Consider the following 20712-nt stretch of genomic DNA (forward strand, 5'->3'; position numbering starts at 1 on the left):
CCACTACTCAGAACTTAGATTCAGCAAATTGTTTTCTTGAGGGAATGTGGGCCCAATGTTGCTGGATCTTTCAATTTCTTAAAAAAAAAAAAAAAAAGCACCTGAAAAATCTCAATTTTAATGTTGAATTCCCCAATTTTTAAATAACAAAATCCACTCATCTTATAGACCAGACACTTCCATGGACTGCCAGCTTGGAATCTCTGTGGGGAACCCACCAATGATACCCACTGCTGAGTCCCATGCTATCCTGGACTTCATTCCTCTTTCACTTGCATCACCAACACAAAAATGTTGAACACTTCTTACGTACTAAAGTCCACGTGACAAGAACAGAGGTCAAGAAAACTTTGTGGGAATGAGGATGCTGGGCTTAATGTTGCCAGAACGGCTCCAGGTCATTGCTCAAAACCCATCAACCCCCTGTTAGCAGGAGTGTCCTTGCTCAGAACCTGCCAACTACCCCCACCTTTAGCAGGAGTGAACGTAAATCTTTAAGTTAAAGGGTCCAGAGATAAGAAAGGAAGCCACACACGAAAAAAGAAAAAAAAACAGATGGAACCAGCTGGGACAAAGATGGCAACAAATCTGACCTCCAACAGACCCCGGGTCTCATTATACATTGATTTTACTACAGTAGCACACACCTGTCAACAGCCAGGACCAGACATTAAGGACCAAAAAAGGATAAAAAGGGGGTGACACCCCACTCCCTTGAAAAAGCCCTGCCCCTTCCCCCCAGTAAACTAATGCCTATGCCTCACTTCCTTTTAGCTTTTTTTTTCCCCCTTTAGCTTTATTCTTTAAAATTAAATCACTCTCGCCAGCTGGGTGAGAAGTTGATCTGTGAACTTAGTTCCAGCTTGTCCATTCTTTGGCCACTGAATAAAGCTTGTGCTGTGTCAGAAGCTTGGTTTCATTATTCACCTACTCAAACCCACCAAGGCAGGCCCTAGCAGGGTCCATACACTTATTTCGGTAACATTAGCAGCCGAATCACTCAGCATACCAGCCTAAAGATACATGATGTGAATTTGTGCCTTAAGAAAATTACAATGTTGTGGACCAGCCAGCTGCTTATATACAGTTGAAACTCTGAATGCTAAATCCCTGAAGACCAACGTTCTACTTTATTCTTTAATATAGGATGCTTTTGCCAGTTATCTGGTGTCTGTTACCGCCAAGCCTACCTTTTTATACACCGCACTGTAGGCTGGAGCTAGGAATCATGTTTCCCAGACTCCCTTGCCAACTGGCTTTCAGTTAGGTTCCATGAATGGAAGGCACTGGCAAGAGATTGGAAGGTAGGACGTACAGAGAAGAAAACTCACTTGACTTGGCATCCCTCTAGCAGCAGTGCACAGCAATGTTCCTGCCTTGCTGGGCCCCATCAGAGGTACTAGCCACAGCCTTGGCTGCCCTGCCCCATCTACCCTCAAGGCAGTCTGAGCACCCACCTCTTCGGCTGTCCAAGCTCTACCATTGGTCATTAGGAATTAATCAGGCCTCCAAGCATTAACCCTCTAAGGATGTCTCCAAGATCCTAGATTCTGATAACACCACTTCTTTTTTACTGTCTCTAACCTTAAAGATAGTAGTCAGTTTCTTAAATTCTTAATCTCTGGGTTACATAAACATCCACTTCTTGCTCTTTCAGCCTTCTGATATGCTGCACTATTTAAATTCCTTCTGTTTGAAATAACTTTACTCAACCCTGACAACAATTATTAGAACAAAAAGTTTATTTTGTATACAGGAATTCCTTTTTCTGAACTCACAGTGTGAAGAATAGTTTCAAGTCTCAAGATCCTTGTTACAAGAAAGTAGTTACCAAAAAGCCACAAAAAGTAGTTCTGTAAAATAGTTATTATGATCAGTTATTTATATTTAAAGTCCTTATGACCCATAAAAAGACTATACCTAAAGTGCCATTCATAGTTGACATAGCCCTAAATCTGCCTTCACTCTTCTTGAATCTCTATCTATACAGGCCAACTGAAGCCAACACCTAGGAAACGACATTCTTAGGAATGTTCTGCCAATTATGCCAGTGGAGTTGGGTCTAGATTTAAGATGAGCTAATAAGTATTTAAAAATTTTTAAATATGTATTTTAAAATAATTAATTTAAAATTAAATATCTTTAAAATTTAGTATTTTTTAAATTTTTTCTTTTCTTTTCTTTATTTTTTTGGCTGCGTCGGGTCTTAGTTGTACCACACAGCATCTTCGTTGAGGCATGCAGGATCTTTCATTGCGTCATGTGGGCTTTCTCTTTCTAGTTGTGATGCACGGGCTCCAGGGCGTGTGGGCCCTGTAGTTTGCGGCACACAGGCTCTCTCGTTGAGGCACTCTCGCGATCGAACACACATCCCCTGCATTGGAAGGCTGATTCTTTATCACTGGACCACCAGGGAAGTCCCTAAAATTTAGTGTTTATAAACCAGTTATACTGGGGACTGAAAGATGGTAATTACTCCTACTAGAATAGGAGCCTTTGTTTTATGAAAAGCCCCACCTGAGGATATCTTGAGATGTTTAGATATATAAACACGTGTTTCTAGAAAATGGGATTATATCATTCTTTTCTCTAGACACACCTATACCAAACTAATAGTTGTGGCTGCTTCTTGGGTAAAGGAATTCTTTAGCTGTTGTCTTTTTATAATAAGTTCATATTATTTTTATTATAATGAAAAACATTTTAAAGTTCATTCAGTGCAAATTTAAAAGATTTGCATTTAAAAGACTGGGATTGGGACTTCCCTGGTGGTTTCGGGTTCGATCACTGGTCAGGGAACTAAGATCCCACGTGCCGCGGGGCAACTAAGCCTGCACGTGACAACTACTGAACTTGCGAGCCTCAACTAGAGCCTGCATGCCACAAACTACAGAGTCCACGTGTTCTGGAACCTGCACGCCACAAGGACAGAGCCCACGAGCCCTAGAGCCTGCGCACCACAAGTAGAGAAGAGAAAACCCATACACCACAACTAGAGAGAAGCCTGCATGCCGCAACAAAGAGCCCGCACACTGCAGCAAATGATCCCACATGCCTCAACGAAGATCCCGAGGGCCACAACTAAGACCTGATGCAACCAAAAATAAATAAAATAAATAAGTAAATAATAACTAAATCTTTTTTAAAAATTCATCAAGTGTTTAAAAAAAATAAAAGACTGGCATCGACATTCCCTTTTTAAGGAAAATTCCTAGTGTGTGCCTTTTCAATAAATAGCTATGAGGGGCATTGTACTAAAAGAAAAGTAATATTCCTGCCCCAGGGAATATAAATCTTATTGGCAAGGTTCACAGACATCTTTACAATAAGTAGTTAATACATGATAGACTCCTAATACACATTTGTATAATGAATACATGAATGTACCATCAAAAGTATTTTATTCAAACTCTCATTTCATAGAGGATTAGCCCTGTTCTGTCATTTCTCATACCTAGATCATATTTCATCACTTCTAAAACACACGTTTCTCACTTTTCAACAATCCTGAAATCAGAATAGGACTTATTATAATTGTGATTTTTAAAATATTGTTTCATAGACAATCTAAAGCATTTTCTCTTTTATAGTATAAGATGGTAAGTCTTACATTGACAGCATCTTGGATTGAATGAAATACCATACATATTACATTTTCTATGTTTTAGAAAATACATATGACAATTTAGGCATGTTTCCCCCAAGGTTCAACTAGGAAAGTTCTCCTGTGGCCACTCCATTCAGTGAACATTCAAGCCTCCAGTGATGAGATGAAATCCAAAACTACTAATTTATAACTGTTAAAACCAACAGCTGACAAGTAACAGCTTTATAAAAACTTGTCTGTTCATGAGGGTTTATTTCTCAAATTTTTCAAATTATGATTGAACGTTAAACATGTATTTCCTGTTTCAACTTAATGTTAAGGCATAAGTGTATATAAAAATCATGTGCATTTCTGGGGCTTCCCTGGTGGCGCAGTGGTTGAGAGTCCGCCTGCCGATGCAGAGGACACGGGTTTGTGCCCCGGTCCGGGAGGATGCCACATGCCGCAGAGTGGCTGGGCCCGTGAGCCATGGCCGCTGAGCCTGCACGTCCGGAGCCTGTGCTCTGCAATGGGAGAGGCCACAACAGTGAGAGGCCCATGTACGACAAAAAAAAAAAAAAAAAAAAAATCATGCATTTCTGATATACTTAAAATATTTTCGTATTTTAGTCTTTGAAATTAATCAAAGCTTTAAAAGGTCTAAGAAATATGAAAATGACTAATCTGTATAAGAACTCTGAGAAGACCAGAGAGCAGACAGTAGAAGCAAGAAGAACTACAATCCTGCAGCCTGTGGAACAAAAACCACATTCACAGAAAGACAGACAAGATAAAAAGGCAGAGGGCTATGTACCAGATGAAGGAACAAGATAAAACCCCAGAAAAACAACTAAATGAAATGGAGATAGGCAACCTTCCAGAAAAAGAATTCAGAATTATGATAGTGAAGATGATCCAGGATCTTGGAAAAAGAATGGAGGCAAAGATCAAGATGCAAGAAATGTTTAACAAAGACCTAGAAGAATTAAAGAACAAACAAACAGAAGTGAACAATACAATAACTGAAATGAAAAATACACTAGAAGGAATCAATAGCAGAATAACTGAGGCAGAAGAATGGATAAGTGACCTGGAAGACAGAATGGTGGAATTCACTGCCACAGAACAGAATAAAGAAAAAAGAATGAAAAGAAGTGAAGACAGCCTAAGAGACCTCTGGGACAACATTAAACACAACAACATTTGCACTATAGGGGTCCCAGAAGGAGAAGAGAGAGAGAAAGGACCCGAGAAAATATTTGAAGAGATTATAGTTGAAAACTTCCCTAACATGGGAAAGGAAATAGCCACCCAAGTCCAGGAAGCACAGAGAGTCCCAGGCAGGATAAACCCAAGGAGAAACACGCTGAGACACATAGTAATCAAATTGATAAAAATTAAAGACAAAGAAAAATTAATGAAACAACAAGGGAAAAAAACAAATAACATACACAGGAACTCCCATAAGGTTAACAGCTGATTTCTCAGCAGAAACTCTACAAGCCAAAAGGGAGTGGCAGGACATATTTAAAGTGATGAAAGGGAATAACCTACAACCAAGATTACTCTACCCAGCAAGGATCTCATTCACATTCAATGGAGAAATCAAAAGCTCTACAGATGAGCAAAAGCTAAGAGAATTCAGCACCACCAAACCAGCTCTACTGCAAATGCTACAGGAACGTCTCTAAGTGGGAAACACAAGAGAAGAAAAGGACCTACAGAAACAAACCCATAACAATTAAGAAAATGGTCATAGGAACATGCATGTCGATAATTACCTTAAACGTGAATGGATTAAATGCTCCAACCAAAAGACACAGGCTCGCTTAATGGATACAAAAACAAGACCCATATATATGCTGTCGACAAGAGACCCACTTCAGACCTAGGGACACATACAGACTGAAAGTGAGTGGATGGAAAAAGATATTCCATGCAAATGGAAATCAAAAGAAAGCTGGAGTAGCAATATTCATATCACATAAAATAGACTTTAAAATAAAGAATGTTACAAGAGACAAGGAAGGACAATACATAATAATCAAGGGATCAATCCAAGAAGAAGATATAACAATTATAAATATATATCACCCAACATAGGAGCACCTCAGTACATAAGGCAACTGCTAACAGCTATAAAAGAGAAAATCGACAGTAACACAATAATAGTGGGGAACTTTAACACCTCACTTACACCAATGGACAGATCATCCAAACAGAAAATTAATAAGGAAACACATGCTTTAAATGACACAGTAGACCAGATATATTTAATTGATAGTCGTAGGACATTCCATCCAAAAAGAGCAGATTACAGTTTCTTCTCAAGTGGGCACAGAACAATTTCCAGGATCACATCTTGGGCCACAAATCAAACCTTGGTAAATTTAAGAAAATTGAAATCATATCAAACATGTTTTCTGACTACAGTGCTATGAGATTACAAATAAATTACAAGGAAAAAACATAGAAAAACACAAACACATGGAAGCTAAACAATATGTTACTAAATAACCAAGAGATCACTGAAGAAATCAAAGATGAAATCAAAAAACACCTAGAGACAAATGACAACGAAATACGATGATCCAAAACCTATGGGATGCAGCAAAAGCAGTTCTAAAAGGGAAGTTTATCGCAATACAAGCCTACCTCAAGAATAAAAAAAACCCCTCAAACAATCTAACCTTACACCTAAAGGAACTAGAGAAAGAAGAACAAACAAAACCCAAAGTTAGCAGAAGGAAAGAAATCATAAAGATCAGAGCAGAAATAAATGAAATAGAAACAAAGAAAACAATAGCAAAGATCAATAAAACTAAAACCTGGTTCTTTGAGAAGATAAACAAAATTGATAAACCATTAGCCAGACCCAAGAAAAAGAGGAAGAGGACTCAAATCAATAAAATTAGAAATAAAAAAGGAGCAGTTACAGCAGACACCACAAAAATACAAAGCATACTGAGAAACTACTATAAGCAACTCTATGCCAATAAAATGGACAAACTCTTAGAAAGGTATAAACTTCCAAGACTGAACCAGGAAGAAATAGAAAATATGAACAGACCAATCACAAGTAATGAAATTGAAACTGTGATTAAAAATCTTCCAACAAACAAAATTCCAGGACCAGATGGCTTCACAGGTGAATTCTATCAAACATTTAGAGAAGAGCTAACACCCATCCTTCTCAAACTCTCCAAAAAATTGCAGAGGAAGGAACACTCCGAAACTCATTCTGTGAGGCCACCATCACCCTGATACCAAAACCAGACAACGATACTACAAACAGAAAATTACAGACCAATATCACTGATGAATATAGATGCAAAAATCCTCAACAACATACTAGCAAACAGATTCCAACAGCACATTAAAAGCATACACCATGATCAAGTGGGATTTATCCCAGGAATGCAAGCGTTCTTCAATATACGCAAATCAATCAATGTGGTACACCATATTAACAAATTGAAGAATAAAAACCATATGATCATCTCATTAGATTCAGAAAAAGCTTTTGACAAAATTCAACACCGATTTATGATAAAAACTCTCCAGAAAGTGGGCATAGAGGGAACCTACCTCAATATAATAAAGGCCATATATGAGAAACCCACAGCAAACATCATTCTCAATGGTGAAAAACTGAAAGCATTTCCTCTAAGATCAGGAACAAGACAAGGATGTCAACTCTTGCCACTGTTTTTCAACATAGTTCTGGAAGTCTTAGCCATGGTAATCAGAGAAGAAAAAGAAATAAAAGGCATACAAATTGGAAAAGAAGAAGTAAAACTGTCACTGTTTGCATATGACATGATACTATACACAGAGAATCCTAAAGATGCTACCAGAAAACTACTAGAGCTAATTGATGAATTTGGTAAAGTTGCAGGATACAAAATTAATGCACAGAAATCTCTTGCATTCCTATACACTAATGATGAGAAATCTGAAAGAGAAATTAAGGACACTCCCATTTAGCATTGCAATAAAAAGAATAAAATACCTAGGAATAAACGTGCCTAGGGAGACTAAAGACCTGTATGCAGAAAACTATAAGACACTGATGAAATAAATTAAAGATGATTCAAACAGATGGAGAGATATACCATATTCTTGGATTGGAAGAATCAATATTGTGAAAATGACTCTACTACCCAAAGCAATCTACAGATTCAATACAATCCCTATCAAATTACCAGTGGCATTTTTTGCAGAGCTAGAACAAAAAATCTTAAAATTTGTATGGAGACACAAAATACCCCGAATAGCCAAAGCAGTCTTGAGGGAAAAAAACGGAGCTGGAGGAATCAGAGTCCCTGACTTCAGACTATACTACAAAGCTACAGTAATCAAGACAGTATGGTACTGGCAGAAAAACAGAAATAAAGATCAATGGAACAGGATAGAAAGCCCAGAGATAAACCCATGCACCTATGGTCAACTAATCTATGACAAAGGAGGCAAGGATATACATGGAGAAAAGACAGTCTCTTCAATAAGTGATGCTGGGAAAACTGGACAGCTACATGTAAAAAAATGAAATTAGAACACTCCCTAACATCATACACAAAAATAAACTGAAAATGGGTTAGAGGCCTAAATGTAAGACTAGGCACTATAAAACTGTTAGAGGAAAAAATGGGAAAAACACTGTTTGACATAAATCACAGCAAGATCTTTTTTGATCCACCTCCTAGAGTAATGGAAATAAAAACAAACAAATGGGACCTAATGAAACTTAAAAGCTTTGCAAAGCAAAGGAAACTACAAACAAGATGAAAAAACAACCATCAGAATGGGAGAAAATATTTGCAAACGAATCAACAGACAAAGGATTAATCTCCAAAATACATTAACAGTTCATGCAACTCAATATTAAAAAAAACAAACAACCCAATCCAAAAGTGGGCATAAGACTTAAATAGACATTTCTCCAAAGAAGGCATACAGATGGCCAAGAAACACATGAAAAACTGCTCAGCATCACTAATTATTAGAGAAATGCAAATCAAAACTACAATGAGTTATCATCTCACACCAGTTAGAATGGGCATCATCAGAAAATCTACAAACAACAAATGCTGGAGAGGGTGTGGAGAAAAGGGAACACTCTTGCGCTGTTGGTGGGAAGGTAAATTGATACAGCCACTTTGGAGAACAGTATGGAGGTTCCTTAAAAAACTAAAAATAGAATTACCATATGACTCAGTAATCCCACTACTGGGCATATACCCAGAGAAAACCATAATTCAAAAAGAGGCATGTACCACAATGTTCATTGCAGCACTATTTACAATAGCCAGGTCATGGAAGCAACCTAAATGCCCATTGCCAGATGAATGGATAAAGAAGATGTGGTACATACATACAATGGAATATTACTCAGCCATAAAAAGGAACGAATCTGGGTCATTTGTAGAGACGTGGATGCATCTAGAGACTGTCATACAGAGTGAAGTAAGTCAGAAAGAGAAAAACAAATATTGTGTATTAACGCATAGATGTGGAGCCTACGAAAATGGTACAGATGAACCGGTTTGCAGGGCAGAAATTGAGACACAGATATAGAGAACAAACGTATGGACACCAAGTGGGGAAAGCGGCGGGGGTGGTGGTGGTGGTGGTGGGATGAAGTGGGAGATTGGGATTGACATGTATACACTAATATGTATAGAATGGATAACTAATAAGAACCTGCTGTATAAAAAATAAATAATAAAGGTAATGCTCCTCCCCCCAAAAAAAAGAACTCTGAGAAGTTATAGAAGAAACACTGATAAAACCTTACAGAATAGATTAAATTAACTATGAAGTCAAAATGAAATGTTATGACAAAGACAGGCAAAGAACACTATGAAAAAATTAATAATGACAAAGAGAACAAAATGTCACCAGTCTAATAAAATGCAACTCATCAGTAAGGTATAACCTACATTAACTGCATAATAAAGGAATCACTCTGAGCACTTCAGTGTAAAATATTGAGCACACGAGTTAAAAACATCAAACAGAAATATATTTTTTTCATAATTATTGACATGTACTAGTTCTGTGAATGTTACACCAGGTACATCATATAGTCCTTTTGCATCTCTTAGCCTTTCTCTTTCTTCCATATTTTCTCACAGAGAAGTTTGAGCTGATGTGGAAGTTAGGAGAAGGGGGCAGGAAGGAATATGGAAAGCCATCCTTTCAACCCATTGCCTGTCCCTCACCCTGACATCTTCTGATTGCTGGAGCCTCTAAGATAACTTCATTGAGGACCTTTGAGAGCTGCAGTGACCTCCTTTTTCCTCCCTCGTCTCACACTTCCTTCTTTTCTAGGATCAGGAATATGGAGTCTGGAAGTACACATGCCCTCTGCTCTTCTATCTGGCACCCTCAACCCCCGTCCTGCCAACTCAAACCCTAATTCGCCTGCTCAGTGACCATAACAGTTACTCACCCCCAGCAAAGAGGGCACAAGAGCTCTTTTTTTCTACTGTATACTTTAGGGAATGATCTTAAAATGTGACGAGTTTTCATCACTGTAAAATAAAAAAGGGAAATTCACTTAAGACTGTAGCAAACACTGAACATAGAAAACCAAAATTCTTGAATTTCACAATCAACGTTATTTAAGATCTAAAAGACAAAGAAGAGGTGATGACTAAGAAAAATATAGTGCTTTTGTGATTATGAGTTTACAAAAATATTACTGTCAATTTCTAATTATGCTGTTGTTATTCACCGGAATAATTTTCCACTGACTTCTAGGTTCCAGGTATTTTTTTTTCAAGTTTTCAAGTGTTATGATTTTCTGGATTTTTTCAGTAGAGTGGAAAGGGCAAGATGAAAGCCAGATTCATTTAGGTGAGAGCAAGACTGAAATTTACATAGGCACAAAGATTAAGAGGACGTTGACCGATTGTGTGATGGTATGGACTGCTTTTTCACACAAATTATTTTCAAGAAAGCCTTCTGAAAACGCTTGTGACACAGCGAATACAAAAAAGGATTGTCAAAGGAATTGAACCTCTGAAGCCAAAATGTGAACTCATACACAGCTGTTGCTGACAGACTGAGGTCTGTGGGGGCTATTGAATGAATAATTGTGAACAGAGAGTAGGGAGCCCAGCAAGTGGCAAAAACACCTAAGAGAATGGCCAGTGACTTGGCTAATTTCCTGCCTCTGCACAGCTCAAGATGTTCGCTTTGTTGAAGAACAAGGGAATCTGAATGGGAGAGGGAGCCCGTTTTGGAAGCAGTTACACTATTTGGCTGGGCTATTAAGGAAAACAAGAGCCTGCTCTTTCTTCTTCGTTTCTCTGAACGAAGGGATGCTGCTGCTTCCTCTGGGTTAGAAAAAGATGTCCTTGAAAACAGTCCACTCCTGAATGAGCGTCCATAGCTACTGGAAGAGACAGAAGTGAATCTAGAGTGCCACCTACTGAGATTACCACACTTCCATAGGCTCCAGTAAATATACATGTTGAAATAAGCCATCAACAAGACTGGGATCATGAATTCCAACAGTACCATGAGGGCAAGGATATACCATTCTGTTAGGAATCCAGGTTCACAATCCCCCTTCCCATTCTTCCAGGCCTCTGAAACTAGAATTATTGGCCCATGCACTAAGAAGGCCACTACCCAGACGGCCACCATCAGAACCACAATCTTCAAGATCCCAGTGTGCTGAGCTCTGTAAGGTACCTAAAAGAAACCAAGTAAGTTATTTTCAATACAATGAGCATATGTTGATTGCACAAAGCGTACCATCGGCCCTCAGGAGTTTCAGGGATGTGCAAAGCGGGGATATTCACTGAATTTGGGTAACATGATCTGGGCCAGGGCAGAGGGTTCAATTTCGGTGGACCCTGGGCCAAGATGTAGACTTTCTTAGCAGTTCAAGGTTAAACCTCTGACACTATAGAAAATGTCAAGGTCAATATCTAAAATAAGAATGCAGTCTTCCTAGTCCACAGACACTAACCTGAACTGTTAACTGAAACGAAATGCCCATTTTCACGGTGTTTTTTTGTTTTGTTTTGTTTTGTTTTTTGCGGTACGTGGGCCTCTCACTGTTGTGGCCTCTCCCGTTGCGGAGCACAGGCTCCGGACGTGCAGGCTCAGCGGCCATGGCTCACGGGCGCAGCCGCTCCGCGGCATGTGGGATCTTCCCGGACCAGGACATGAACCCGCGTCCCCTGCATCGGCAGGCGGACTCTCAACCACTGCGCCACCAGGGAAGCCCTTTCACGGTGTTTTTAACTTGCCAGCTGGATCATGAGCAGCAATTTTTTTAATGAATTGGAATAATCAGTGTCAGAATGCATCACACATCCTAAAGATATGTATTGTTTGATGAAACTTTTGCTTTGGGAATATAGATGTACATAGAGAACGAGAAATGTGTGTACTGAATCATAGTGTAAAATGCATTTATCACTGAAGTCACAGAAAAGTTTAAAAGACACTGGTTTTTCTAAATCCGGTATTTAGGAAGAATCTACTCTGCAGTTTATGCTGAGCCTTCAAGGTGGGGTCAAAAAGAGAAGAACTCTTATGTTACTCCCACAAGATGACGCACAAAAAGAAAGTTTAAACCAGCTGTGGGGAGACACTACAGTGTTACTGAGCGTGACCAAATCATTTCTTTCTACAAACGTATCTACCCGACAAAAATGGTGCCAAAGCAGGGGTGGCCAGCCACTGGGGAAACATGGCTGTGGTGAGTGCCACGGTCTTTTTGTAGGGGTGAAGAATGTTCTAAGTCCACTCGGTCACAAGGACAGGCTTCTGTAAGGGAAAATGAGATTCTATGAGGGAGGATTGCTCTTGGATCACAAGACCCATGACTTTTGATGATTCTGAAATCTTCTATAAGAAATCTAAAATGCCAACCACCCTGTATGAGGGATAAACATATGACCCAAGACTTTCTTAAGGGGACCTAGAGCACACAACCTGTCTGGACACCTTTTAGATCAGTAAGATTCCTTCCAGCCCAAATATTCCATGTTTTTCTGCCTTTTGCACTCAAGGGAAAGGAAATGATTTACCCATGAAGTTGGAACACACTTCCCTTTCACCATCTCTCAAGTGCTATTTTCTCTGTGAGTTTTCAAGTCTTGTTCTAAAGTGGTTTCTCATTTTTATTAAAGGGGTGTAACAATGCCCAGCACTGTCTTTCTCTGATGGATTGTACATGCTGGGAAGGGCTCACCAATTGGCCAGAGGTAAAAGGAGGCTGGTTTAAAAAAAAAAAAAAATTATTTTTAAAAAATGCAGAGAAGTGGGGTTTTCTTTTTTTATCTTTTTCCAAATTACTGGTATTTCTGAGGCTAAGCTAAAATGCCTATGGTGCTGACCACAAACTCCCATGTACAATACATTTTTTTGCCTTCTGCTTCTCATACCACTAATTAATACTTGCGCTAAATCTAATGATTATGAAGATGGTAACAACACCCAGATGGTCATAAACTGCATTTAGTTTTTTAATTGCTCTGTTCAGCCTTTGTAATGATATGATGCAATATGCTGGAAAGTAATCTCTTTTCTATTATGCATAAGGTCAAATGGGATAATGGACATCCAAGGGAATTGAGAAGATGATGCCAATCTCTTCATCTCTGGGTAGCATTCTTAACAGATAACAGTTCAAGCGTTGCTTAAATCCAGGCCCGTGCCTCCCTGAAATCCATCAGTGGCCCACTTCTCACCCACTACAGAATATGTCCATTATTCAGGATGTTGTCTCTTACCCTGCTTCCTTCCCCACCCCAATAAGATATCCAAACATTCCGTCAATCCGGTTTCTTTTGTGAGGCAGAGCAACCCCTGGAACTTGCTGGTATTAATAATGAGATGGGATTGAGCCGTTCTAAGTGCCTGTCATGTACTGCCATCTGCATCGAGCCTTCCTTCCCCAAACTATTGTCAGATTTCCATTTCCCAAGCCCAGCCTGCCGCCTTCCCCTATTACACTGTCTCCTCTACTTTTAGCTACAGCAAGAGCTCAATTCCGCATGATCACTTCCTATGAGCTCCTGTGGTCTTTAAAGGCTTCCTTCTGGCTTCATACAGCTATGTTGGAACTCAGCCAACAGAGGTGCGAGTGCTGCCTGAGCACCCCCATGAGCATTCATACACTCATGCGTGGAGCACTTTTTACACTTGACTCTGTGCTGTGTACCAGGGACCCGGATCCAGCTGACCTAACCCTCACCAAGTTTACAGCCTCCATTGCCAGGGGAATATCTCAGGGCAAGACCAAGAAACAAGCCCGCCCATTTTCTCTCTGGACATCACTCCTCAACTCTCTGTAACTTCTAAGCCCTTTGTCTAACTGGGCAAGCCATCCCTTACCCTAACACAAAGCTGAGGTTGCCTGAAGAGCTTGGATGTTCCGTGAAGAAATGTCCCAGTGAACATAACTAGGAACACTGAGTGAAGATTAAAAAGAAAACCCAGAGAGAAAGGAAAATTTTAAAGTACAAATTAAAGATTTAGTTAAAGAAAGATTATTAATCAGAGCACTGCTTTTCAAACATTTTGACTGTGACCTAAAGTGAGAAATACATTTTATACCCTAATGAAGTATACAGACAGAAGTATTCATAAAACAATACTTACCTTTATTATGCACAAGGTACTCTGATAGTTTATACTCTAACTTAAGTTCTGTTGTACTTCTTTCCATATTTTTTCATTCTACGAAAAAGTGACATAATAACCACTGAACTGATTTCATGACTGAACTGATTTCATGACTCAGTAATGGATTACTATCTGTTTGAAAAATATGAGATTATAGGCTTCTGATGGCTAATCCAAACTGATCTGTACTCTCTCCAGGGTTCGTCCAGAACAAACTGCAGTGGACTCTGGTGCCAATAAAGTACTCAATGTCAAGTGTCTGGCTGTCCCACCACATCCATTCTCTACTTCTTCCTGGCCATATGGCAGCTCAGCTAGAGGCCGCACTTCCCAGCTTCCCTTGCAGTAAGGTAAGACCACATGACTAAATTTCACCAATGAAAGGTGAGTGGAAATGATTGTGTGATTCTGCACTACTTGGTTAAAAGAAAATCCCTTACCCTGGACTTCTGCCTTTTGCCCTTCCTTTCTAGAACCTGGAGTGACAACAGCATGATTTGGAGCATGCAGAGGAGGTTAATGACTTAGGGTGGGTGGGGGTCAGCAAACCACTGTCCATGGAACAAGTGTGGCCCACGACCTGTTTGGATAATAAAGTTTTATTTGAGCAGTTGCAACAGACACCATAGGTCCCTGCTCTAGAGGGTACAGAGCCTGGATCCCTGGGTGAGTTCCTGGAGCAGAGCCTTCCCATCTTCCTGAACTGTTCTATGAGAGAAAAGTTAGCTTCTATCTTGTTTGGTCTCAGCATTTTGGAGTCTCTTCGTTACAGCAGTTTATCCTTGCTTTGTCCAGTGCACCCTCCTGATCCTGTCTGCCTCCAAGCTGCACAACTCTCCCAGGACAGAACTGTCACTGTCCTCTCAATGCCTCCAGCACCACACTTAGTCCCTTTATTTATGGATCTGTCTCCACATGAGACTGTTATGCTCCTCAAAAGGAAAGACTCTGGAGATTCAGTTTTGTGTCCTTAGCAAAATCCCTGTCACACAGTCGTTTCCCACACATTTGGGTCCCTGGAACTCAGGAGTGAAGGAAGTTTCCCATCTAGGTCTCAAAGACTTCAGATCACCGTCCATGTTTCTGTGGCCTCTTCCCATCCCTCATCCTTATTAACATCAACCTTATTCTCTCCTTTATTCTATTGCTGATAAATTTAGCTTAAGAACTGTCACGAGCTAGTTGATGAGACTGTTCTAAATCTTGGGTAAGTTCAGACTTTCTTGGCATGGGTCCTAAACTGGCACTGGTTAGTTTCTGGTTAGTGCTACTGTATAACCTATAGCTTCCCTGTATACTGTCTTTTCCTTTGGTCATTCAAAATTAATTTTCTCGTGACATTCAGAAGTCTGGGAGTCTTTCTAATCACCCACCAAGTTCCATCCTGAAGAAAACATTCAGGTCTCAAGTTGTCTAAGGAGTTGAACAGATGAACCTACTGTGAGACTCATGCATATCCAATCTACTATGGACTCGATTTTCCACTTCTCACAACTTGCCTTGGATTTTAGTGGACACCTTCCCATTTTAGTGGTACATAAGAGAGTGACCTAACCAAATCACACAGAAAATGTTCACTAAGCACCAATGAAAACTTAGTGCTAGATAACAAAAGAGTAACAGGCGTCTCTAAGTTTTGCCTATTAAACAAAAAAATTTTTTGCTTGGGGACCCAAAATTTACAAGTAAATAATCTTCTAAGGAGGGTAAATTAATATTTTGACTTACAGCATTTGAGACTGACTGGTATTGATCAAAGCTGATGAGTACAATGTTATACACAGATGTTGTGCACAAAAGATAGTCAATAGTGAGCCAAAATGCAGAGATGTTATCTTCAAACTTCCAGTTGAACAGCCTGTGAGGGATGTACAAAGGAATGGAGATCACACCTGTACAGGGAAAAAATGAGGGTAAAGAAAAATAGCACATATCAATGAATACGAAGAGACATAGGAACACAACACAATGAACTCTCTGAACTGACCAAAAAGAGCTTGATTATAATTTAGAAATTCATGGTATTTCATCAGCAAACTCAGGACTGATCTCATACACATTCTTTAAATACCATTTTTAAAATAGCTGTCACAAACATCGTACCTTCAATGGCTTCTTATTACTTTCCAAACTAAGTTCAGGTCCCAACATGTATTTCCAGCCATGTACAGCACACATCATCTTTGTGTTCATGACCCAACCCAAACAGGATGGGCCACCCTTCCCCCATACACATCTCACATTGTCACATCTCTTTGCCTTTGCCAACAACATTCTTTCTTCCCAGAATATCCTCCTCTCTTCTACGGAGAAGTCTATTTAATTCCTTCTAATTCTTCACTTGGTTTAAAAAGTGGCATCCTCCTTATCATCTTTCCTGGAACTTCCTGGGTAGAAGTGACCCCTCTGTCACTTGCCCTCTCCTGGCACTTCACTCATCTCTCCCCGTCTCATGTACAAATATATCCTACTTTATATCGTTGTCATGCGTCAACTTGTTTCTCCTGAGGACTGGGACTGTGTGGGAAGTCGCTCTTTGTATTTTTCACAACATCCAGGGTTGACCAATGGCTCGCACGTTTAACTCAAGGAAATTAATAACAGCTAATAGGTATTGTGCAATTACCAGATGCCGGACATTGTGCTATGTGTATTACATATATCATCTCATTTAACTTTCATAGAAACTTTGTGAGGTAGGCACCATGCTGAGTTAGCAGATAAGGAATCTGAAGTTCAAAAAGGAGACATTATTAGCCCAAGTAAGGGAAAAATTGGATTTGAAACCAAGCAATGTGATTTCATAACCCCTGACTTTAACTGTTACCCTTCACCAAATGAACAAATACCTGAGTGATTCAACTCAGCACAGAAACTGCTTCATTGTGGAAAATGACTGAACTGGGTTCCTTTTCCTTTAGCCTTATAGGGGTTTTCAGTTGTATTGACATTTCAGACAGGTGGTCTACTCACTAAGAAAATAATCTATTAAGTGGACGCTTGGTTGAAATCTTATTTTGTTGGATATCTTCATATTTTATGAAGGCACTTGGCAGGAATTCCCATTTTCCATATGAGAACCAAGTTAACCTATCATGAAGAACAATAGTAAAGATAAAAGAAAGGAAAGGGAAGATTGAAGGAAACCCTTCATTCTCCCAAAACAAGATGACATGAGCACCCCAATGTTCATTGCAGCACTATTTACAATAGCCAGGTCATGGAAGCAACCTAAATGCCCATCAACAGACGAATGGATAAAGAAGATGTGGTACATATATACAATGGAATATTACTCAGCCATAAAAAGGAATGAAGTTGGGTCATTTGTAGACATGTGGATGCACCTAAACTGTCATACAAAGTGAAGTAAATCAGAAAGAGAAAAACAAATATCGTATATTAATGCATATATGTGGAATCTAGAAAAATGGTACAGATGAACTGGTTTGCAAGGCAGAAATAGAGACACAGATGTAGAGAACAAACGTATGGACACCAAGGTGGGAAAGCGGGGCAGGGGTACTGGTGGTGGGATGAATTGGGAGATTGGGATTGACATATATACACTGAATATGTATAAAATAGATAACCAATAAGAACCTGCTGTATAATAAATGAATAAATAAATAAAATTTTTTAAATGTATATTTTAAAGATAATTATTGTAAAAAAAAATGACATGCCACCATGAAACTCTTAGAAGAGAACATAGGCAAAACATTCTCTGACATAAATCATACCAATCATTTTTCTTAGGTCAGTCTCCCAAGGCAATAGAAATAAAAGCAAAAATAAACAAATGGAACCTAATCAAACTTATGAGCTGCTGTACAGCAATGAAACCATACACTAAATGAAAAGACAACCTACAGACTGGGAGAAGGTATTTGCAAATGATGTGACTGACAAGGGCTCAATTTCCAAAATATATAAACAGCTCATACAACTCAATAACAAAAAAACACAACCCAATCAAAAATGGACAGAAGACCTAAATAGACATTTCTCCAAAGAAGACATAGAGATGGGCAACAGGTACATGAAAGGATGCTCAACATTGCTAATTATTAGAGAAATGCAAATCAAAACAACAATGAGGTACTACCTCACACCAGTCAGAATGACCATCATTAAAAAGTCTACAAATAACAAATACTGGAGAGGGTGTGGAGAAAAGAGAACCCTCTTACACTGTTGGTGGGAATGTAAATTGGTACAGCCACTATGGAAAACAGTATGGAGGTTCCTCAAAAAACTTAAAATAGAGTTGCCATATGATCCTGCAATCCCAATCCTGGGCATATATCCAGACAAAACTATAATTCGAAAAGATACATGCACCCAATACTCATTGAAGCACTATTTACAATAGGCGAGCGAGGGAAACAACCTAAAAAAAAAAAAAAAAAGGCGACATGAGGATATAAAGGTGTTGTTTTAGAACCAGTGTAAGGAAATGCAGAACTTAGTGTCCTGTGCCTAGATTTACATACAAATGTGAGAGACAAGACACCATCGAGAAGAAGAGTTGTATGGTCAGTTCTTACCTGTAGTTCAAATTGCCTGCTTGTTTTACATTTTAACTGTATGTGTATGTATGTATATGTGTGTGTGTATATATATCTTTTAGGATTCTAAATATTTCTGGCATATTATTTTTTTAATTGAAGTATAGTTGATTTACAGTATTGTGTTAGTTTCAGGTGTACACCATAGTGATTCAGTGTTTTCGAAGATTATACTCCATTATAGGTTATTACAAGATAATGGGTGTAATTCTCTAAGCTTCCTTATGGTGCCTTCCATCTCAAAGGGGTGTGTGTGTGTGTGTGTGTGTGTGTGTGTGCACCCGTGGTATCTCAGGATCACCTGAGATAAATCAAAGTATCTTCAAAACAGAGAAATTTATTATATTTTGGCCCAGAGTTGTGGCTTCCAATGTTCCCGACAGGAGCATTTTCCACATACACACTCATTTCCTCCCCTGGATGGGAAAGAAGAGCGGGATGCCACCAATCATTTGCATTACAGATGCCATTGTCTATTTATTGATAATGTTTTTCACAAACTTTCTGAATTAGACAAAAGAGAAAGGTGTGTTCAAAACCTCTGGAGCTGCTTGAAATAGCAGTTAATTGAAAACAGGCTCAAGTCTATTCCTTTTGTTTTAATGAATGTCACCTGCTGTCACCTTGAGTTCTTTGGGATGGTTTAATACGAATGTCACGCTCAGTTCCTCTGTCTTGTTGAGTGGTTTTGCGCCTCCTTCCAAAGGAGTTTCAGAACCTGAAACCATGAACCTGAAATACATCTGTGATATACCCTCTCCTAGGTGTTTCCATAACTTCCACTCTGTAGTCATGCTTCTGGGTCAAATAGACTTGATAAGAAAAACTAATAGCCAGGTCCTTGAAAAGAGCCATAAGTCTTTGGCATGACCAATTGTGATGGTGGGAAGGTAGGGGAGTGGGGGAAAACAAACTATATTAAAAGAAGATGGTAAAGAAAATAAAAAGGAAGTGAAGGAACCAGGGGGAGGAGAGAAGAAGGCTTCTGCTACTCCCTCCACCCCTAGCTCACTCTGTTCCACCCTATCTGGCATCAAATACACCGTACACACACCCTCAGATTCTTGCATGGGTTTCCTGGGCATGAACCACTCTTCCCTCAGAGGCTCCTTTTGTTTACTCCAATGCATCTTCCTCAGTGAGCCCTACCTCTGACGTTTACATTGCAACCTCTACCTCTAACACATTTCCTCCCTGCTATTATGTTCTTCTCAGTAGCAATGATCAACCTCTAAAATGCTATGTAGTTTTATTTACTTATTTATACTGTTTACTTTCCTCTCCCCGCCCCTGCTCCCAGGAAAAATACAAGCACCATGAGGGTAAGGATTTTTGTCTGTATTTTCACTGATATATCCCCAACACCTAAATGCGTGCCTGGTTCAAAATAAATCAGTATGGGATGAATGAATAGATGAGGACGGGAAAGCCCAGTTTGCATAAAAATTGTCACCAGTCCGGTATCGCCCCTTCTTTCTGAAGCCAGTTAAGAAGCTGCATTTTCCATGAGAAAATGATAATCGAAAGGTCAGGGAAGGGACTTCCCTGGTGGTCTAGTGGTTAAGACTCCATGCTTCCACTGCAGGGGGCGAGGGTTTGATCCCTGGTGGGGGAACTAAAATCCCACATGCCATGCCAAGTGGCACAGTCAAAAAAAGAAAGAAAAAGGTGGGGGGAGCTAAAAGCCCCAGTGAATTCTTTGGGCCAACAGAGGAGTGTGTAGATAACAGTGATTGTATAGAGGGTATTATGGAACTCTGTGCTTCAGAGCTGCAAAGGGCCCTGCTCAAGTATTTACCAGAGTACTGACCAGCACAGTATGTGGGGAAATGTTCTCAGACAGGAAGAAGAACCACTCAAAAAAGATTAGAAGGAACAATACCCAGGGGTCACAAGGGGCCA

At 39.5% G+C, this 20712-nt stretch overlaps 1 protein-coding gene across 1 annotated transcript; it reads right to left on the reverse strand.

Moving 5' to 3' along the window:
* Positions 1–10483: 10483 nt before the first annotated feature.
* Positions 10484–19538, reverse strand: HRH4 (histamine receptor H4). Its single transcript, XM_030842570.2, has 3 exons — positions 19424–19538; positions 15968–16131; positions 10484–11290 (listed from the first exon to the last, which is right to left on the reverse strand). The coding sequence occupies exons 1-3, from the start codon at positions 19536–19538 to the stop codon at positions 10484–10486; spliced, it is 1086 nt and encodes a 361-aa protein (XP_030698430.2).
* Positions 19539–20712: the final 1174 nt, after the last annotated feature.

The sequence above is a fragment of the Globicephala melas genome, chromosome 13 (genome assembly GCF_963455315.2).
Source record: "Globicephala melas chromosome 13, mGloMel1.2, whole genome shotgun sequence".
NCBI lineage: Eukaryota > Metazoa > Chordata > Mammalia > Artiodactyla > Delphinidae > Globicephala > Globicephala melas.

What these genes read in the sequence shown, in the direction of transcription:
- HRH4 (XM_030842570.2), bottom strand. Translation starts at nt 19,538, where the DNA reads ATGGTTTCAGGTTCTGAAACTCCTTTGGAAGGAGGCGCAAAACCACTC. An exon ending in AGAACTCAAGGTGACAGCAG is followed by an intron (nt 16,132 to 19,423) that starts GTGACATTCATT and finishes TTCCCTGTACAG; the next exon opens with GTGTGATCTCCATTCCTTTG. An exon ending in ACCAGTCAGTCTCAAATGCT is followed by an intron (nt 11,291 to 15,967) that starts GTAAGTCAAAAT and finishes GGTTTCTTTTAG; the next exon opens with GTACCTTACAGAGCTCAGCA.